General features: G+C 48.9%; 1 protein-coding gene across 8 annotated transcripts in view; it reads right to left on the bottom strand.

Moving 5' to 3' along the window:
• The window catches only part of KLC4 (kinesin light chain 4), a 595,564-nt gene that overhangs the window by 298,857 nt on the left and 274,064 nt on the right, over window positions 1-22,643 (bottom strand). For all 8 annotated transcript variants that reach the window (XM_085610149.1, XM_085610151.1, XM_085610153.1 and 5 more), the window contains exon 9: window positions 8,717-8,816. In XM_085610149.1, coding sequence (XP_085466275.1) covers window positions 8,717-8,816 — 100 coding nt within the window. The remainder of the gene's footprint in view (window positions 1-8,716; window positions 8,817-22,643) is intronic.

The raw sequence follows: 22,643 nt of genomic DNA, 5'->3' as shown, positions 1-22,643 counted from the left end.
AAGTATCAACTGCCACATTCCTGACACCGCAAAATGCTAATGCTAGAAACTAAGACTCTAGGTGTGATAATAGGAAGGAAACAGGAAAACGAAATGGCTCAGGTGTTTTTTTGTTTTTCTAAAACATTCAATCAACACGTTTCAGTTTAAGGAAGCTTAAGCGGAGAGTCAAAACAAAAATGGCAGAGATATCGGCTAGAATGTAAAAAAAGAAAATAAGTTACTTACCTGTAACTGTATTGGTACCTTTCATAGATTCACATGCTTTAATCATTCCCTGTCATTGAAGTGGGAGTCCCACAGTATCATAATAAACCAGTATGTATCACAATCACAGCCTACAACGGCAATGAAAAAGTCAGTTTAATAGCCCATCTATGCCCTTTTCAAAACAAGCATTTGCAATGCAATAGGTCTCTCATTATTAAAGTTTGAGCTATTGGTGTTGCATTATTTAGCAATGCCAATAGCTCAAACTTTAATAATGCAAGACCTATTGCATTTCAAATGCTTGTTTAAAAGTGTGTTGCAATAATCTACATTTTAAGGCATTCGTTTTAATAAACTCCAAAACCCTACAGAATGTTAAACCTTTTTTCTTCATATAAAATGGTGTGGTTCCGGCTATGTATAGAAGACGTCCAACATTTTTCAGGTAGTCAGATGTGCTTAATTTGCGTGATTGTATTAATGCACTGATGTTGTCCTGTGGCACATTGTGTGTCGTTCTTTGAAGCTAGCTCCCACCACCTTAAACGAAGTTCGAGGATTTGCAGCCCGTAACGAAAAAATTTTAATCTCTGCAGCACGCTCTCAGATCTATACGCTGCACAGTGAGGCGCGTTTAAAAATACATCTGCCGCTGCGGTGGCGCTCGGCTTAAAACGGCCACAGAACAAAGAGTGGGGCCTGCTCACAATGCAAGGAAACGCACTGGCCGTGCGAGCATTGTTCTGCTAAGCAGGCATTCATTTCCTAATTCCTGCTGGGAGGACACTGATATTTCAAACAAACAAAATACAGCCGCCGCAAGAAATAGGCCTCCGGGTTATCGATGCACAGTCAAACACGGTTGTGGAGAACAAAGCCGAAAAGAGGCAGTGATACATTGGGAAAGGTCCACCGGGCTGGACTAAAAGTGCGGAACAAGTGTCTGAGCAGGTGGAACTGCCCACATTACAGCAGTAAGTACGAGGGGTGGGAGATAAAGGAGGGTTATTAGCACGGCAACAAACGCGGTGTTTTGCTGATTAAACAGATTGGCTGTCTGTTTTAGGAATTAGAACTCTCAAAATGGCGCCATGAATGCCACCCTCTTCCGGTATAGTGTGATCTAGTGTTTAAAGGGGAGGGTTTCTCGAGGAATCGTGATATAAGCGTTTACAGTTCCCGTTACGCATTGTACAATAATTGTAAATGTTATTGAAAGTTTCTGTACGCACCACATCATGGATGACCTTTCCTTTGACCCTTAAACAGGTACAATCAGTCCCAAACTCAATCATTCTCAGTTTGGGAGGATGAAAGGCTAAATGGTTATGCATATGTTTTGTTAACCCAGTAGCTTTGCCCTAGCCATTGCCTTTAAATAGCGGTGTCTATGCTTTTATATTATAGTGGTTGGTCTTAGGGGCCCGTTGCAATCACAAAATGATCACAATTGTCAGAGTCCATCTATTAAATCACTGCTTTTGCACATTTAAATTCAAGACTGCCTAGAGTTCATTAATATTTTCATTTGTTTATCTCAAACAGTGCTCGTATGTATTTTGATTTTAGTTAATGCTTCATAGCACAATTCTGCCACTTCTGATAACAGAAAAAGGAGATAGCGCACTTTACCGACCTAACCTTCACCATACCCGCAACCTTTCTATAACACCGAGGGAGCAGCGCCTCCCTCCACGCTTGCTCTCACACGATAAACCCGGCTGTTATTTCCATCACGTAGAAATACAAGCACGCGAGTGTTGTTATCAATTATCGCGCCTGTGTCTGGGCACGATAATTGAAACCACATGGCAGATGTGCGCGTAACAGACACCAATAGGCCATGGGCGTAGCAATGCGCTCGCCTTTGGCCAATTGCGTGCTGGATTGGATAAAAAGACGCACGCAAAGGCCAATAGCGTGGCCCAAAAGGAAAAGCACGCGCGTGAGCGTGTGCAATTCCTAGGGCCGTTTTCAAACCCCCCCCACAAGAGGCCACAAGAGGTCTCTCGCTACGCGAGCACTGCTGCGCACTGCAACGCTAGGCGCGAGACCTAAAAAGGACTAAACTTTAACCAATCTGGCGACGGCACCCTCTAGAACACACCCAACAGAGGATGAGTCCCTCAGAATTTCAAGCACAAGTGGGAATAAATAATCCCTATCTTTAAGGGGAAACTCTCCGGGGAGGAGGGTGGGTCGCATGTTGAACTATGAAAGAGACAAATACTGGAGTACTGCACTTACAGGAAAGTAACTTAGTTTCTTCTCCAGTATTGGATCTTTCATAGATTCACATGCTTAAATCAGAATAGCAAGCCGTTACTGTATTTGTATATCTTCTAGTATTAGCTCAAATAGCGGATGTTAGGTAGAAAATATATACAAAACATTCATATACACTTTAATAATATAAATATATATTTATATCAGACATTAAAATTTGCATAAATACATAAGCAAACACATGGAACCAAAAGAGGCTCCCCTTATTGAAATAAGTGGTGTAGTAAAACCTATCCAACTGCTGCATCACTGTGCTGTGCCGATTCCAGGTCATAATACTGCATGAATTATATGAACACTTTCCAAGTCGGAGCACGACATATCTTCTCCAGAGGCACTTACGCAAACAAAGTAGTTGAGGGGTAAAGTCCCCTAGTTAAGTGCACCCTGGTTTCTGCTGTGAGGGACTCGCCAGCCTTTGAGTGGCAGAAATGCATTGCAGCTGAAATTCCTTGAGCAATGGTTGCCATCGTGACTGGTGCACCCTTACGAGTGTGACCCTCTGAGTCCAACAGTTGGTCATTGCTCATGAATTGCTTAGCTCGATGCAAGTAGAATTTTAAATATCGCATCATAGCGTATGAATAGACCTCACAGCTGGTGATGTTGGATTCTGGAGGTCCAAAATATAGATTTGAGACACAATCTGAAGGAATGTTGGGTATAAATCTTTGGATTAGTTCTCAGAAGTACTAAAATGCAGAGGCTCAAGAAGGTACTTGAGAAAGAATGCATCTCCTCTACCCCCCCGGCTGGTGTGAGTGCTAGTAAAAAGGCGACCTTCCATTTGAGGAGCCCTTATTGGAGGAAAAAAAACTCAAATTCTTTCATGAACTGTTTGATGAGTCTGCAAGAGCAGAAAGAGATAAAATGTGATGAGCATATAAATCTTTATATTGCTGCAACCCGTACCTTAACAGACACATGTACCAACCATAACTGAGATTAAACAGGGGAGATAGGGTGGTTACAGATCACATGTCTTTATCGTGGCTTTCGTCTTGACTTGGATAGAATACGCCTACAGTCATGAGGACCATTAAGATCTTTCAATTCATGGAATTTAGGAGCCATGCACATAAGAAGAGAGAAGTCGAGTCAGGATGAAGGACCTGGCCTTAGTTCACAGTCAAAAGTTTACGGGAAGTTGGAAGTTGAATGTGGTTGTATTCCGATAGCAGGAGAAACACCAGCATGGGCCACCTGGGGGGTATCAGGCTGACACAACACCTCTCTGCTTTCCTGTGTGAGAAAGTGCCCTCTTTCTGCATGGTTGCCCCCACGTTTTGCTGAATGGCTTATGTGCTTTGACTGAGTGTGCCCTGAGCTCCTGCTAATCAGGTACTCAGGGCTATGTTCTTTGCCTAAAAATGCATTGAAGCCTAAACCCAATTGGTATCTCTGGCCACAGTTCAGCCCCTGGTAAATGGTACCACAGGTACCCAGGGCACTCTGACCAGGGAAGGCCTCTAAGGGCTGCAGCACTTATTATGCCACCCTCTACCACTACACTCACACACTGCCTTTGCAGGCTGCGTGTTTTGGTGCAGAACAAAGTGAAGAGTCGACATGGTGAACATCCCTGTGTACCATGCCTACAACACACTGCCCTGGCATAGATCAGTCACCCCTCTAGCTGGGTGCACTATATCAGTGGTGAGGGTACAGGTGTATGAGCCCTGTACCCCTACAGTGCCCAAGTCCATTCTTGGGCATTGTAAGTGCACTGCTGCCATTAAGAGTATATGGTGTTGGGAGTTTGTCATTACGAACTCCACAGCACCATAATGGCTACAATGAAAACTGAGAAGTTGGATATCAAAGCTCTCAGCACATTAAACCCACACTGATGCCAGTGTGGGATTTAATAAAAAATGCACACAGAGGGCATCTTAGAGATGCCCCCTGAACACTAACCCACCTCTGGTGTCCAGGCTGAGTGGCTGCTTTCAGCTGCCACCACCAGACATGTTTCTGGACCCCTGGGTCGAGAGCCGGCTGCTCTCTGGGGCCTGAAACAATGCACATCCTGGGACGAGGTGCCAAGCCTCCTCCCCCAGGATGGGCAGGGTTCACGAAGGGGAAGCTTCAAAGGCTTGCCGCCTTTGAGAGCTTCCCCAGCCCAATTGCTGCTTTCAGCAACTGATCCCCACTACTTCTGACCCCCACTTTGGGCAGGAGAACCGGCGGGAAAATCAAGTGAGGAAGAGAGGTGTGCCCACCTCTGCCAACTCCACCCCTCGGGTGGGGGAGGCGAGGTGAAGCACAACTCTCAGTCCACGCCATCTTGAAGATGGAGGGAGTCAGACAACCAGGGACAGGCACATGCCCCCCTCCCACTGGAGAGTGGCATAATAGGGGTTGTACCCACCCCAGGGAAGGGACCCATTGGTCCCTGCCTTTTACCTACCTATAACGCCCCTAAATCTAGTATTTAGGGGCACCCCTGAACCTTGCTTCCTCAGATCCAGACAAGAAACAACAGCCGTGCAGCAGCTAACAAGAGGAAGACACCCACTGACTTTTCCCCAGCCCTCCTGGCCTGTCTCCCCCTCGAACCTGCTCCTGCGAAATCCCGGTGTGTCCGGCAGCCAGCAACCTCAAAAACCCCGGAGGACCTGTCTGCCTTCACTTCCAAAAACTGCTTCTCCCGTGAACACCGGATTTATTCAACTGCAACCTCTGGCAGCAGCCAGAGACCGCAAATCTGCCCCACTCTGCACCCGCCATCCACGGCCCAAGCTCGAGTGGGAAAACACCACGAGGAGGTCATCCCAGCGATCCTGAACCGAGATCCGGCGAACCCTGACCAGCCTCAAGCCTCCAGCCAATGCCTGCAGCCTAAATCCAGAAGGCCCTCCTAACCGAGACCCAGAGCCGGTAAGGAGATCCGACCCCAAAAGGCACCCCTGCACCCGACGCCCCACGGCCTTGTGTACCCAAACCGTCGGTGCCAAACCAACCCTTAACTTCCCAACTTACCTCTCGAAGTGGTGGTCGCACCCAGAAGTCTTTAGTCTCCCTGCCTGCAGTGCATTTGCAAACAAGAGGTTCTCAATTGGAAACAATAGGGCATCCGGCGTCGAAATAGCACCCTGCACCCTGCCGCCCTAGTGCCGCTGAGGGTGCACCTTTGGTGCTAATTTGTTTCCCCATTTGCCCTGAGCTAAAGTCCAGGAGCTTTGCTCCCACAACCCAGTGCCCTGCTTGCCAGCAGCCACCAACCGGCTGCCCCTTATTCCCCATTGGATTGGGCCTCAGCACTCTGCACCCGGCCACCCTATTGAGGCTGAGGGTGTACGAGAGTGCATCCTTGACCCTGGGGGTACCCTTGTTCTAACCCCAGAACCTCAACTCTAAAGACCGATTACTTACCTAAAAACAGATAACCATATTTTACTGCATAGGATAACATTGACACTTTTTCCTGAAAACGTTTTTAAGTGTGGAGTTTTGAAACCTAAACAAATTCTTTAAAATTGTACGATTTAACAAAAACGCTTTTACTTACCTGTTTACAGGAAATGTCCCAGCACTGCATCCAGGCATCCATCACTGAGAAGAAAAGTAATCCAAAAATAACTTACCTGCTATTTTACTGAAAATCCCATGCAAGTCTACGTACTGTATTTCCAAGTGATTGCATTTCGCTTAAACAATACTGTAAGTCAAACCACAGTACATGTACAATTGCAACTGAACTGTTTTACAATCGGCATGTACTACTATAAAGTATGTATTGCTTACCTGTGCCAGGCTTGCTTGGTTCTAGAAAATAAAATAATTAAAAGAATATTTTTATACAAACACAATTGCTCCGAGTTCAGTCTTTAAATTGTGTGAATTCATTTGCTGGCTGAGTGTGTACAACAAACGCTTCACAGCGTCCTCTGGTACTGCCTTACTGCTCGACCACGCTACCACAAATAGAGAGTAAGGTGCTATCTACTTTTACCTCTGCCTAGCTTTGGGGGTCCACTGGACTCTGTGCACACTATACCTCACCTTGGTGTAGTATATTCAGAGCCAGCTTCCTACATCCTGTTGCTGAGAACCTTTGGTATTAAAGATATCGAACGAGAAGTTAAGCATAGATCTCGGACTATGTGTGGAAAAGTGTTCCCTCACGATCCTGGATGTGGATGACAACTTGCATAGAACTGGCATTTGCAGGTTTCGTTTAACGCACAGAAATCTAGAGCCATTTTCCCCCAGAACAAGAAGATCATATTTAGCGCCGACCGATCAAACTTCTATTCGTGGAGGCAGCTTCATTGCATGCTGGTGGTATTGCACATGTGAACCAACACCGAACACCATCTTAACATCACTAGACCCTGTCCCTCCTTCCGACTTTCACAACGCCCCGGGTATCACCAAGAACTCACCCTTGTTCCGTTAAGAGAGCACTAAAACCGGTGGTGGCACCAATAAAAGGAGGTGATTCAATATAGAGCATTACAGGACAAGTGCAGTGACCATGTTTTCTTCTCTTTGTTTTTGGATCCTGCGGCCGGGGGCTGTACCATCACGTGCCAAGAAGATCACAGACCAAGTTTCCACCGGATATTCCTGACACCTACCCGGAGCCTGAAACCGTGTTACCGCCTACCATCACCTGTGCTGTCTCAAAGTTTACCTTACGTGACTGGGTGAAATAAATGACGCCATCATTAAACCCTCTTTAAGGCCTCCTCGCTTTGTTTTCCGCCCATCCCTCTCACATCATCATAAGAAATACAAGTTACCAAAACACCAGTCAGTAAACCTCATTAGATACAAAATGTGCGAAATCAATAACAGGAAGGGGTTAGAAGGGAAAGCTCACGCTTACTGGAAGAGATTCCTCAGGACTGCCTGTCCCACTGCCACATCACTACGCGTGGAAGAGTCAAAGCAGTAATGCCTCGTGAAAGTATGGCCACTGCTCCATGTAGCTGTCCTGCAAATGTCTTTGATCGGCACTCCAGCGAAGAGAGCCGCAGAAGAAGAAACAGATCTTGTAGAGTGCGCCCGGACCCGCCCTTCTAGGGGCTTACCGGCCGCTTGGTGACAGTACTGGATTGCACTGGCAATCCATCGTGTAACCCCTTGTTTCGAAAGAGGGAAACTGTGAAGGTGAGACCCTGAGAGATATTGTCTATGATCGTCCATCAGGTGGCCGCCTCTTTCATAAGCTGATTTATCACAATTTTGTCGTCGAAAGAGCCTTCTGTTTGGCGCCACTGCAAATCCTAATTGCTCTTGGAGCGGGTGCATTCGTAGCCTGCAATGCGGAATCAAGGGAATGCAGGATGAGATCGATCCTAGAAGAGACTTGTAAAGACGACCAGACAGAGACCGGCGGAGGTTAGCAGCTTTTTCTGCCTTTCCTCTGATGGAAACGCTTTGCAACAAGTTGTGTCCAGAATAGCACCTAGAAACTTTGCCGACCTGGACGGGCAGAGGACTGACTTTTCCTTGTTGAGAAATAGTTGGTGGGCTTCTAGACGTAGAAGGTGTAGATGTTTGGATTCGGTGGCGCGAGGGGCTCTGGATGGTGGGTGGTGTTGAAACTCCATGAAATATAATTTGGATTATCCAAAAAGTAGTAATAGTTTAAGAAACTAAGCGGAGCTCAGAGAGACTGCCTTCACACGACGTGCGGTAGAAAATCTGAGGGCCTCTGTTGGGAGTGTTCTAGAGGGTGCTGTTGCCCGACTGGTTATAGTTCAAGTTTGGTCCTTTTTGTAAAAAAAAGGACATAGGCTATTAAAGTGACTTTTTCATTGCCATTGTAGGCTCTGATACGGATACATACTATTTTAATATGGTACTGTGGGACTCCCACTTCAACGAAGGGAAATGATTCAAGCATGTGAATCTATGATAGATCCAATACTGGAGAAAATGCACATTTCTATATTACGGTACAACTCATGCACGAGCGAGAAAAGCAACTGGTTCTGAAAACAAAGTGTAAAGTAAACAGCGGACTCAGATAAAGGCAGAGAAACTGAAAAGAGGGCAGAAGCAAGGAGACGGAGCAGAGAGAATGAGAAAGGCATACAATTCATGAAGGAATCCGGGAGCACATTGCGATGACCAAACAACTGCTCTGAGCCACAGAGGCGATAAACACCCCTGCTGGCATCGGGATAACGACCGAGGAAGAGCAGAGAGGGCCGTACACTTCTTCTGCACTAGGAGACATGCACAAGGTTTAACTAGCCAAACATACCGTCCACAGATCCAAACTCTTTGACATGAGCCCGAGTCAGGATCTCCTTGTACAGAGTTTCTGCTTCCTTGTACTTGGTTTGCTTCAGGTAGCAGGAGGCCTGGAAGAAATGTAAAGAAAAGTCATCAGATCACTTCTCAGTCCACCTCTAGTGTGCAACCCTTCACACGTATAAAACTAGCCTCAATCAGATGAGAAGAAATGGGCATAGAGTGTGACCGAGAAAAGAAACATGCTATTGACCTGTGACACTGTAATATTCTGCATCTCGGAGAGAATTCTAAATTCACAAGCGGTTTGTGATTCTACCCTGTAGTGCTCAGCCTAAGAAAACAAAACTGTTACTTACCTGGACTGTCAGTTCAGGCTGGACTCTTCCCATGTGGAACAAGGTCAAGACTGACTTGCATATGGCTTGGTTCAAACTGAGATGCATCGTGAGCAAAAGAACGATGTGTTGGAGTTTTACCCTGAGCTACTACCAGTGGTTATACTTATTGCAAGCACCCACCCATGAACTTGTGTACGTTCACAATTAGCCCCTTTGATCTCGATTCATTTGAAAAGGAACCGTTCTTCGGCCCCGTGGTATTCGTTTAAGTTGAAGGATGGTAACTTACGTTGTTAAATACAAGAACGTTTTAGAGATCAGCTTACGATCCAGCAGAAGGGATAAAATATAAACATAGCTTGAGTAAATATAAGGAAATGATTAGGAGTGAAAAAACTATATATTTCTCCCAAAAAATGTATAGCGTAAAAAATTCTTCTAAGGAACTATTTAGCACAAAGTTACAGCTCACCTCGCCTCCCATTCCAGAAGCTGTGCCAACTCAAGATCTGTGCAATAAGATCGCTAAACACTTTGTTCACAAAGTGGAAAGCATCTTTAATGAAGTTGGTAGTCGTAACACTAGAGCGAATTCCATCAGCCCGAATACTGAACCGGCAGCAAACAGATTAGCTGGGGAATTCTGTTTCGGGAATTGTGTGCATCTTGATAGGGGGTAAGTGATGGACCTCATTGATAATTCAAAGTCAGGTTCACCAATTGATCCTTGCCCCGTGACAGTGGTAAAACTGGCACAAGATATCGTAGCGGATAATTTGGTAAAAGTGTTTAATGTAATCTTTAAGACAGGAGTGTTTCCCAGCCAATGGAAGAGGGCATCAATCTTGCCTATCCTGAAAAACCTAATTTAGATGCGCCTGATGTTAACAACTATCGCCCAATACCACGTTTGCCATTTCCGGCTTAACGTTTAGAGAAAGCCATGAATAAGCATTTGATGGATTATATCAATGTACATGGCTGCCTAGATGAATCACAACATGGCTTTAGGACTGGGCACAATACGGAGTCAGCCCTGATTAAATCTGTAGAGGAAATTAGGAAGGCTCTTGATAATGGTGTAAGGGCCACCTTTATCTTATTAGACCCATTGGCGGCCTTCAATACTGTGCACCACTCAATTTTGATTGATAGGTTAGCAGGTATTGGAGTGCAGGGATCAGCACTTCACCTGTTGAAATCCTTCTTTGAGGATAGATCGCAATTTGTGGCGATGGATCCTTTTAAATCTAAACCTTTTCAGCTCCTGTGTGGAGTGCCACTGGGCTCTTCAATAAGCCCCACTCTTTTTAACGTTTATATTGCACGCCTGGCCCCAATCATAAAATCCTTTGGCTTTGCCAATACCTCCTATGCTGATGACTCTCAAATTGTCGTAGCAGTTATGAAACAACCATCCACCATTAGTAAACAGTTTAATGATTGTATGTCAGCGGTAAGCCTTTGGATGAGTTTGAATAGTTTGAAACTGAATTCCAATGAAACGGGGGTGGTTTTTTTTGGATATGACCCTTCTTTTGGTCTCCGGAATGGTGGCCAATGAACTTAGGTGATCTTCCGAAACCAGTGGAAAAGGTCAAAAACCTTGGGGTTATTGTAGATAATAGGCTTACCTTTGCTAAACAGATTAATGCCCTTTCCTCGTCCACTTTTTTCATTTTTAGAAAAATGAAAAAGATACTGCCTTTTATTCCAGGAAATTATCAGCCCTGATATTGGCCAGACTAGGCTGCTGTAATGAACTTTATCTTAATATGCAGGCCCAACATCTGAGTAAACTTCAGGTTTTGCAGAATATTGCAGCAAGAGTTCTTACTCGTATGCCACAAAATGTCTCGGTTAGGAATACCATTAAAAAGTAACACTGGGGGCCAGTTAAGGAAAGGATTCAATTCAAAGCCTTGTGCATTGCATACAAGGCTTTGCATAATATTGGACCACAGGACCTAGCTCAACACTTTAGATGGTACTCGCCCAGTATGGCACTTAAATCCTCTAATTCTAGAACTTTGTGGGTACCTAGATTTAAAAAAATCAAGTTGGGGTGGTAGAAGTTTCTACCTCGGTACCATCACCATTTGGAACAAACTCCCTATGTCTACCCGATGAGCCTTGTCCCTTCTGGATTATAGACGAGAATTGAAAACTTGGCACTTTAGCAGATTTGACTATTGATAATGTGACCAGATTTATTCGGATACGATTAATGGTTAGCGCCAGGACACTGGTTGGTAACAGTGAGCTCTATAAGTCCCCTTAACATTACTTTTAGTTCTTTGTCCCCACCTGCGCTTCCTTGTCAACGTGGATGTGAAAATGTTGAGAAAAGACCATGTGACCGCCATGCACATTTCATTTAATGACACAGACATAACAGCAATGAAAGCTAGTGGTACTCCATTTTGTTCTTGTAGAGCGTGCCCATGCTTGGCCTCCCAGTGAAAACTCCCGCTGCTTGTAGCACGTCTGTATTGTCTGGGCTATCTATCTTACAATAGTTCCTTTGGCGACTGGCAAACCCTTGTTTGTTGAGCTAAAGAATATTTTTTTAAAGTTTCTTTTCCTTATTGTTCCCTTTTCCTCTAGCTAATACACGACCGCTCCTCTGACATCCCTTTCTGCTTGTGATTTTGGTTGTTAGAAAGACGCAGGTAACTGTAAAGCTTTGCTAACATGAAAGTGCAAAACCACCTTTGAGAGAAGTTGTAGGCGCCTAATCATTCTCACTTCGTCTTTGTGTATTTGCAGTAAGGTTCTTGCTTTGCACGTGCCTGCAGTTTGCTAAAACCTATAAACACGGGATGGTGATAGAAACCCATCTTGAATGCCAAGTACTGGGGTCCCGTGGCATGCCTGGGCTCAAATGGTGGTTTCTTAAACGATGTCAGCAATAGAAAATGTGTTGGGAGTCGTGCCCCTCACTTAAAAAGGATGAGGCTTTAGTTTCACCTTCTGTACAGTTCTTCTACAGCAAGCCCTGAAAAAGCAGTCCACCACGGCAAAACACGTGTTAGCTGTATTAGTAATGGTGTTTTTTAAAATGCATAGGAAAAGTAAAACACAAGATAATGGGACTGAACGGCACTGACAGATTTTACATCTCAGCATTAACTGATTATAGATGAAGGAACATTTGTATTTGGATCACTTGCTTTAAGATTCTCTGTATTCATGTTTTTTATTATGAAAACAAGTTTGTCTTTGAATAAACTGTTGTTGATAGAAAATCTGTACAACAAAATAAATTAGACAAATAATTTTTCTTGAATCTCGTGAATGAAAACTAAGATTGTCTGAAATCCCACAGCTCCCTACAAATGATCATAGTTTTTATTGTGCCAGTCAGAAAGGTAACAGATTAAGTGGGTGGTAGTTGGCGCAGGCCAATTTTTATCAATCTAACCTGAACTTAGAAGAGTTTATGTCAGCGCTAGGTTTAGATTCCATGTTGGGGTGGGGGCTGATCTTGCTGGTGCTATATTCTTTTCTCCTTCCAGGAATTGCTTGATGACCGCCATGTTGAACTCCTTCCCATGACAACCCTTGTGTACCGCACCATGGGTGACAGATGGACCTCAAGTGAAGTGTAGGAAGTCTCTTATCCAGCAGGGAAGTGAGGAACTTGACAGTAGTAGTATCTAAAGTCTAGTTTCTTTACGTCCGTCCCTGTTGCACCAGTGTGTGAACCTGTTCCACTTTGCAGAGTAGCACTTTCTTGTGGTAGGCCTTCTGGCTTCCTTCATTACAGCCACAGCCCGTAGAGGTAGCACCAAGTGACAAAACTCTGGGTCGACAAAAGTATCATGCCACTTGTGAGAAAGTGCCATCTTTCTTGCATGGTATGCCCCCATTTTTTGCTGAAAATGCTGATGTACTTTGACTGAGTGTGACCTGGACTCCTGCCAATCAGGTGTCGAGGGCCTGTGTTCCTTCTCTAAAACTGCATTAAAGCCTATACCCAATTGGCATCTCTGGCCACATGTCAGCCCCTGGTAAATGGTACCATAGGTACCCAGTGCACTGTGACCAGAGAAGACCCCTAAGGGCTCCAGCAGTTATTGTGCCACCCTTAGAGTACCCTGACACACACACACACACTGCCTTTGCAGGCTGAGTGTCTTGGTGCAGAACAAAGCAGAGAGTCAACATGGCACACATCCCTGTGTGCCATGCCCACAAACACACTACCCTGGCATACCTCAGACACCCCACTAGCTGGGTGCACTATGCCAGTAGTGTGGGTACAGGTGCATGAGCCCTGTACCCCTACAGTACCCAGGTCCATTCCTGGGCATTGTAAGTGCAGTGCTGCCATTAAGAGTATATGGTGCTGGGAGGTAGTCATCACGAACTCCACAGCACCATGATGGCTACATTGAAGACTGAGAAGTTTGGTATCAAACTTCTAAGCACATTAAACCCACACTGATGCCAGTGTGCGATTTAATGTAAGATGCACAACAGAGTTGCCCCCTGAACCTAACCCACAATCCACGTCCTGTCTGACAGGCTGCCTAGGCTGCCACCCAGCAGACATGTTTCTGGACCCCTGGGTAGAGAGCCATTCGCTCTCCTGGGCCTGCAACAATGCACGTCCTGGGCGAGGTGCTAGCTCTCCTCCCACAGGATGGGCAGGGGGAAGCTTCAAAGGCATGCCGCCTTTGTGAGCCTCCCCCAGACCACTTGCTGTACTCAGCAACTGGTCCCCACCGGTTCTAGCCCACACTCTGGCGGAAAGACTGGCGGGAAAACCCAAGTGAGGAAAGGGGGTGTGCCAGTCTATGCCAAGCCCACCCCTCAGGTGAGGGAGGCGAGGTGAAGCACATCTCCGGGTGCTCGCCATCTTGAAGATGGGGAGCCCTGCCCAATCAGGACTAGGCTCCTGCCCCCCTCCCACTGTGTTCATCTGGTAGCTTCTCCAATGAAATACATTGAGCGCCCAACGGCTAAAAAGCACCCTGCACCCAGCCGCCCGAGTGCCCCTGGGAGTGCAACCTCTATCCTATTTTTCTTCTCCACTTGCCCTGAGTGAGTGACCAGGAGCCCAGCTCCAACAGCCGCGTGGCCTGCCTGCTAGCAGCCACCAACCAAAGGCCCCCCCTGCCCGCCATAGGCTAACATTGGGCCTAACTCTCTCTGCACCCGGCTGCCCCTGTGCCGCTGAGGGTGTAACAACTGTACCTACCTGACCCTGGGAGACCCCTGACTCTATGCCCAGAACCTTAACTCTGCCAGTCAAGTACTTACCTGAAACAGCTCGTCACGACGCCGACCCACATCGTCGGCCACACGCTAGATGCCATCTTCTCCTCAAGCCCCCACGTCACCTTCAGCCACGCCTCCGAACTCACCTGGACAGACCACCACTGCATCCACTTCTCCTTCCGAAAACCCCTGACACACCACTGCACACTACAGACCCCCCCGCCGCTGCGGGGGCAAAGTCACTCAAGAACAACTACAGACAAGCCTCGCACTCAACCCTCCGACTAACCCCACCAATCCCGATGAGGGTGCACTCACCCTCGAACGCTGGATGAACGACTGCGCCAACACCGTAGCCCCGCTGAAAAAAACCACCAGCAGAGACACCAGCAAAAGAGTGAGCTGGTTCACCCCGGAACTCCTTGACTCAAAACGTACCTGCCGGAAACTGGAGAACATATGGCACAGCGACAAGACGCCAGACAGCCGCGTTGCCCACAAAGACGCCATCTGCAACCACCACCACCTCATCAGGACCGCCAAAAGGACCTCCTTCACAGACCGCCTTGACAACAACGCACACAACAGCAAGGAGCTCTTCACCATCGTGAAGGAACTCTCCAACCCCAGCTCCAGTGCCAACGACATCCCACCATCGCAAGCCCTGTGCGACTCCCTCGCTACCTTCTTTCACCGGAAAATCACCGACATCCATGACAGTTTCAAACCCCGGACAACACCGGTTGACCTCGCCGCACCGGACCAACCGCACCGCACACGACACCCTGACAACCTGGACCACCGTGAGCATCGAGGACACAATCAAGACCCTGGGAACAATCCACTCCGGATCCCCGTACAACCCTCTCCCGCACCACATCTTCAACAAAGCCAGCAACTCCATCGCACCCCACCTGCACAAAATCATCAACCTCTCCTTCGAGACCGCCACCTTCCCTGAGAACTGGAAGCACGCAGAGATCCAACGCCCTACTGAAGAAACCCAAGGCGGATCCGAGCGACCTCAAGAACTTCCGACCCATCTCCCTGCTTCCATTCCCAGCAAAGGTCATTGAGAAGATAGTTAACACCCAGCTCAACGTCACCTTTAAGTCCACAGCATGCTGGACCCGTCCCAATCAGGATGCCGCAGGAACCACAGCACCAAGACCGCGCTCATCGCCGCCACAGACGACATCAGGATCCTTCTAGACAACGGCGGCACTCATCCTCCTGGACCCCTCCGCCGCCTTCGACACCGTCTGCCACCGCACACTACGCACGCGACTCCAAGACACAGGAATCCGGGAGAAAGCCTTGGACTGGACCACCTCCTTCCTCTCCGGCAGAACTCAGAAAGTCCGCCTCCCCCCGTTCCGGTCCGATGCCTCAGAGATCATCTGCAGCGTCCCACAAGGATCCTCCCTCAGCCCGACGCTGTTTAACGTCTACATGGCACCACTAGCACGCATCGCTCGACAGCACGACATCAACACAATCTCCTACGCCGACGACACTCAGCTGATCCTCTCCCTCACCAAGGACCCTCTCACCGCCAAATCCAACCTCCACCAGGGAATGAAGGCAGTCGCAGACTGGATGGAGGACAGCCGCCTTAAACTGAACACAGACAAGACGGAGATCCTCATCCTCGGGTCCAACCCCTCAGCATGGGACGACTCATGGTGGTCCATGTCTCTGGGGACCGCCCCGGCCCCCACCGACCACGCACGCAACCTGGGAGTCATCCTCGACTCGAAACTCACCATGACCAAACAAGTCAATGCAGTCTCCTCCACCTGCTTCAACACCCTCCGCATGCTCCGCAAGATCTACAGATGGATCCCGACAAACACAAGGAAAACAGTCACCCAGGCCCTAGTCAGCAGCAGACTCGACTACGAAAACGCCCTCTACGCCGGAGCCTCGTTCAAGCTCATCAACAGACTGCAGAGAATCCAGAACGCCTCTGCACGTCTGATCCTCGACGTCCCGCGCCGCGATCACATCACCCCCCCATCTGAGGAACCTGCACTGGCTCCCCATCGGCAGGAGAATCTCCTTCAAACTCCTGATGCACGCACACAAGGCACTCCACAAGACCGGACCAGCCTATCTCAACAATCGGCTCTCCTTCTACGTACCCAACAGGAAACTCCTCTCTGCTGACCACGCCCTGGCCACAGTCCCGCACATCCGTAGAACTACTTCCGGAGGCAGATCCTTCTCCCATCGCGCCACCAGGACTTGGAACACCCTCCCCCGCTACCTACGACAAACCGAATACCTGCTGACCTTCAGGAAACAACTCAAGACCTGGCTCTTCAACCAATAGCAGCAGCTTCCCCCCCCCCCCCAGCGCCTTGAAACCCTCACGGGTATGTAGTGCGGTTTACAAATTCTTGATTGATTGATTGAAAGCCGATAACGAATAGTTTCTTACCTGTCGGTGTAGTTTTGCAGCTTGAAGATCTTTCTGGATTCACTATGCTGTGCATTATTCCGCGATCTTGTGGTTGGGTCCGGATTCGTAGTCTTTTCTTTGTTTTTTTTTTTTTTTTGTAGCCCAGGTGGGCGTCGACGTACACCATTTGGTGCACCTCCCGTGACGTCGTCGTGCTTCCTGCGGAAGTCCCACCTTTGGGGCGCCATCTTCGGGTTCTTTTTTCCTTTCCTCTTTTTTTTTTTTTTTTTTTTTAACCCTAGGCGATTGATTAAACCTTCTTGTTCCTTTATCTGTATGTTTGTATTTCTTTGATCTTTTCCATTTTACCCCCTCTTCCTCCAGCCTCATCTTCCTGGCGGAGGTGGGTGGGTTCGCTAGTGAATCCAGAAAGATCTTCAAGCTGCAAAACTACACCGACAGGTAAGAAACTATTCGTTTTGCAGCGTGAATCTTTCTGGATTCACTATGCTGTGCATCGATTTTGTAGCGGTTTTCCTAGTTCTGTGGCGGCTGGGTGGTAGATGAGCGTTGGTCGTTGAAAATGTGTTGAAGCACCTTCTGTCCAACCTGTGCTTCCTTGTTCATCTGAATGTCCACGCAGTAGTGTTTCGTGAACGTGTGCACAGATGCCCAAGTTGCCGCGAGGCATATGTCCTGGATGGGCGTGTTCGCCAGGAAGGCCACGGTGGCCCCTTTCTTCCTTGTGGAGTGAGCCTGCGGCCCCTCCGCTAGCTCCTGTCCAGCCTGTTTGTGGCAGAATTGAATAGTGAGGGCAATCCACCTTGCGATGGTGCCCTTAGTCACTGGTCTACCCATGAAGCTAGTAGCAAAGGACACAAACAGCTGTTTCGACTTCCTGAGTTCCTTGGTTCTCTCAATGTAGTGCATCACCGCTCTTCTGGCGTCGAGGGTGTGCAGTGCCTTTTCTGCGTTTGTAGTCGGGTTTTGGAAGAAACTTGGTATCTGGATAGCCTGATTTATGTGGAACGCCGACACTACCTTGGGCATGAAGTGTGGGTCCGTTCTCAGGACTATCCTATCTTTGTGAATCCGAATGTAGGGTTCCTGCAGCGTTAGTGCTTGAAGCTCGCTCACCCTGCGTAGTGAGGTTATGGCCACCAGAAAGGCTGTTTTCATAGTCAACATCTGCAGTGTGGCCTTGTGAATGGGTTCAAACGGTGCCTTCATGAGCTCCGTCAGGACCACATTCAGATTCCATGCCGGCGGCGGCAACCTTTTCGGGGGGGCCATCCTTTTGGCTCCTTCCATGAATCTCCTCACCACCTGCGAGCTGAAGAAACTTCCACCTTTTTCACCTCTGGTGTAGGCCACGATGGCCGCTAGGTGTACCCTTAGTGAGCTCGAGCAGAGGTTACTCTTTAGAAGGTGTGTGAGGTACCTCAGTACTGTTGAGTCTCTTGTCATTCTGTTTTGCAGGCCCTTTTTCCGGCACCACACAGTGAACCTCTTCCATTTTGCGCTGTAGCATTTTCGTGTAGTTGGTTTCCTCGCCTCCCGTAGCACTCGCATCGTGCTCGGCGGCAATCTTAGGTGCGCGAACTCTATGTCTTCAGGAGCCATGCCGCCAGGTTGAGGGTCTCTGGTTCTGGGTGCAGGACCTCTCCGTTTTGCATTGAGAGCAGGTCCTTCCTCCTCTCGAACCTGTATGGGTCGCCTTGTGCCATTTCTTGAATTTGTGAGTACCATGTCTGCCTCGCCCACTGTGGAGCCACCAGGATCAGGGTCATGTTGCTGGTTCTGCCCTTGTCGAGCACTCTGTGCAACAGGGGTATCGGTGGAAAGGCGTAGGCAAATGTCCTCGACCAGCTTATCCATAGGGCATTTCCCTTGGATTGCTGATCTGGTTGCCTGGACGCGAAGCTTTGGCATTTTGCATTGTGGCGTGTTGCAAAAAGGTCTATTGTGGGAGTCCCCCATCTCCGGAAGAGTTTCTCCGTTTCCTGGCCATTGAGCTCCCACTCGTGTGATGCTGAGGTCTGCCTGCTTAGCCAGTCTGCCTCCACATTGTCCTTCCCCGGTAGGTGAATTGCCAGTAGATCTATCCTGAGAGGTATGGCCCATCTCCAAATCTCCTGAGCTAGGGATGAGAGCGGGAACGACTGTGTCCCCCCTTGTTTGTTGATGTAGAACATCGCCGTGGTGTTGTCTGTTTGGACCAACACCCTCTTGTTGAACAGGTGCCTCTGGAATGCCTTCAGGGCTAGCAGGATTGTTTTCAACTCGAGGTAGTTGATATGGCGGACCGCATCTGCTGGGGCCCATAGACCCCTCACCCTGAGGTTGTCCATGTGCGCTCCCCATCCCTTCTGCGATGCGTCCGTGGTAATGGTCACTGTTGGGATTGGTGGTGTCAGGCTTCTCCCTGCTGTTATGTTGCCTCTGTTCCACCAAGTTATCTCCTCCTGCACTGCGTGCGTAACAACCACTAGATCCTCCCAGCTTCCGTTTGCTTGTGACCATTGTTGTTGTAGCAATTCCTGGAATGGTCTCATGTGCAGGCGTACATTCGGCACCAGCTGGATACAGGACGCCATCATCCCCATCATCTTGCTCACAGCCCTCACTGTCAGAGCTCGCCCCTTCTGGTAGAGCTTCGCCTCCTTCAGTAGAGCCTCTGTCCTCCTCTCGCTGGGCACTACTGTACTGTTGCGGGAGTTGATCTTTGCCCCCAGGAAGATCTTCACCTGCTCTGGTTCCATCGATGATTTTCCCCAGTGGATCGAGAATCCCAGTTTTGTGAGGGTGTCTGTTACGCGTTTCGCGTGCCTCTCGCACTTTCCGCGTGAGTTTGCCTTGACTAGCCAGTCGTCCAAGTAGGGGTAGACATGTATTCCCTGCCTTCGTAGGTGCGCCGCTACCGCCGACAGGCATTTTGTAAAGACCCTTGGCGCTGATTTTAATCCGAAGGCCAGGGTCGTGAACTGGTAGTGTTCTTGTTCGATGTTGAATCTTAGAAGGCCCTTGTGCCTTCTGTTTATTGGGATGTGAAGGTAGGCATCCTTGAGGTCCACGGTGACCATGAAGTCCCCTTCTCTTATCTGTGGCAGAACCTCCTGCAGTGAAGTCATTTTGAACCTTTGCGTTCTGATGAACTTGTTTAGGTAACGGAGGTCTAGTATGGGTCTGAGGTCTCCGTCTACCTTCGGAACCACGAAGTAGTTTGAGTAGACCCCTTTGTTGCGTTCTCTGAACGGCACTGTCTCTATGGCTCCCTTTTCCAGGAGTTTCCGCGTTTCTTCTCTGAGTATTGCCAGTTCTTGGGCCGATCTCAGTCTTCCCCTTGGTTTCCTGTTTGGAGGTCTTTTCTCCAAATCTACGCAGTACCCGTACTGCACAACGTTCCGTATCCACTTGTCTGTGGTTATACGCCGCCACTCCTGAAGGTAGAACCTCAGTCTTCCGCCTACTGGTGTCGTATGCTCGTAGGCTCTTGAATTTTCTCTTCCCCCTGATGACACTTTTTTGCGCCTCACCCTTGGGGTCCTGACGAGGGTAGGCGTCCTCTTGCGTGCTGAGTCACTTTGTCGAGGGCTGTTCGCCCCCTCTCCTCCTTTGGCCACGTCCGTTCCCTCTCCCGCGAAAGGACTGGCCCCGAGGTTGATATTGCCAGTTTTGCTTCTGTTGGCCTTGTCCGTGACCTTCACCCTGCTGACTTTGTTGGAACGCCTAGTGCGACGTCCCCTGCTGGCTTCCTCCCCTACCGTAGGGTCTTCTCGAGGGATTTCCTCGCCTCATTCCCCTCAGCTGTAGGGCCCCCATGGACCTCGCCGTCTCGTTTTCTTTTTTCAGCTGGGTGAGCTTGTCGTCCACTGTTGCTCCGAACAGTGTCTCTCCATTGAAGGGGGTGCCAAGGATGTTGTTCTGCACTTCCGGTTTGAATCCCGAGATTCTTAGCCATGCATGCCTCCTCTCTGTGACCCCTATGGCCATGAGTCTTGCTGAAGTCTCTGCCCCATCCAACGCCGTCTTTATACAGGAGTTGGCGATGTTTTTGCCTTCATCTATCAGGTGAGAGGCTCTCTGCCGGAATTCTTCGGGGAGGTGCTTTACTAACTCCCCCATCTCATCCCAGTGCTGGTACTGGTGTCTATTGAGGAGTGCATTTGAATTCGCCATGCGCCAGTGCATTGCGGCGTTCCTCTCGACCTTTCTTCCTGTGAGGTCAATCCTCCTGCTCTCCTTATCCGGGGGTGGGCCCGAAGTTGCTGGTACGTTGGCCCTTCTCCTGGCCGTGGAGGCTATGATGGAGTCCGCGGTCACGCTACCCTTGATGTAAGGGGGGTCCAGGGAGGAGTGCTTATATTTCTTCTCTGTCCTGGGCGTGATCGACCGGCAGGTTGCAGGTTCCTTGAAGGCTTCTCTCCCCTGATTCATCACGCTTTGTAGCATGGGGAGGAACTGGCTCCTTGTCTGGATGGGGAGCAGTGTCTCGACGAGAAAATCGGCTTTCGGTTTCTCCTCGTCGAGTTTGACGCCGAAGGCCATTGCTGCGCTCCTGACCACCATATTGTAGACCCCGATGTCGTCGGGTGGCGAAGGCCTCGAAGGGTACGTGTCCACGGGCTCCTCCGGGTTTTCGGTGTCGAGATCGTGCCATTCGACGTCGTTGCTGGTAGATGCCGCCGATTCGTAGAACGACCGTTGGTCTTCTTCCTCGGCTTCTCCCTCATAATAGGGCTCTTCTTCCTCTTCGAGTTCTCTTGTCAGCCCTTCGGCGTCGAACTCGCCTTCGACTTCACCGACGTCCGCTGATGAAACCGTTGGAATCTTGAATTCCCTCATTCTGGCGTCGAACTCCTTCTTTCTTTGAAGGATGTTCTCCATTTCGGCCTCGAGCCGCCTCTTCTTTTTCTCCATCTCGGAGATGCTTTCGGCGTCGACCGCGGGTCTTTTCGATGAAACTTGCGTCGACGTCGAACGTTCTTTCTGCGTCGATCGGCCCGTTTCATGGGATGCTTTCGACGACCCTTGCCTTTCGGCGTCTTTCGGCACCAGGGAGTCCTTATCTAAGGATCCGCTCGGCCTCTTGTCCGTGGTTCCCCCTTTGGACGTCGAAGTTTTCGGCGTCGGGGCTCCCTTCGTGGACTTTGACTCAGATTTTCTCGAGTCACCCTCGTGTTGTCGAGGTACTTTCTGTTTTGCGCTCGACGATTCTCTTACCTCGTCTTCTTTTTTCTTGTCGGTCTCTACGACCGTGAAGTTTTCGGCTGTCTCGGCGTCGTTGTCCTCGTCGTCCGAGGAGAGGCCCAGAGCGTAGAGTGTCGGGGGCTTCCCCTTGCCATCCATGCTGGCGTTGGCCCTTCTCTGCCGCTCTCTCACCCTGAGTGTCTTCGGCACGAAGGCTGAGCAGGCGTTGCAGTCGATACTCTGGTGATCGACCGGTAGGCAGAGGTTGCAGACCGGATGCTGGTCTTTCTGCGCGAACTTGTGGTGGCAGTTTGGGCAGAACTTGAATAGCGTCTTGTCCATTGCGCTCAGGGTCTCTGAGCGTGCATTCTCCAAGGCCGTCGAAGAAAAAGGGCGCTGGTCCTCCTTTCTTCGCGCTCCTGCTGAAATCTTTTCCTTTCCTGATATCTTCTAGTGTTTCTATCGACGAAACTCGCTTTTCTTCCTTCTTCCTTCGAGTGTAATTCTGGAGCTTCCCGATGACGATCCAGACCCAACGGCGGAAAAAAGAATCTGAAGATGGCGCCCCAAAGGTGGGACTTCCGTAGGAAGCACGACGACGTCACGGGAGGTCCACCTGGGCTACAAAAAAAAAAAAAAAACAAAGAAAAGACTACGAATCCGGACCCAACCACAAGATCGCGGAATAATGCACAGCATAGTGAATCCAGAAAGATTCACGCTGCAAAACCTACATTTTCTCCATAGGGTAACATTGAATGGTCTCACTTGTAAAT

This window comes from Triturus cristatus, chromosome 6 (genome assembly GCF_964204655.1).
Source record: "Triturus cristatus chromosome 6, aTriCri1.1, whole genome shotgun sequence".
NCBI lineage: Eukaryota > Metazoa > Chordata > Amphibia > Caudata > Salamandridae > Triturus > Triturus cristatus.
The sequence above is the reverse complement of the archived record's forward strand: the minus strand, read 5'-3'. Positions and strand labels throughout refer to the sequence as shown.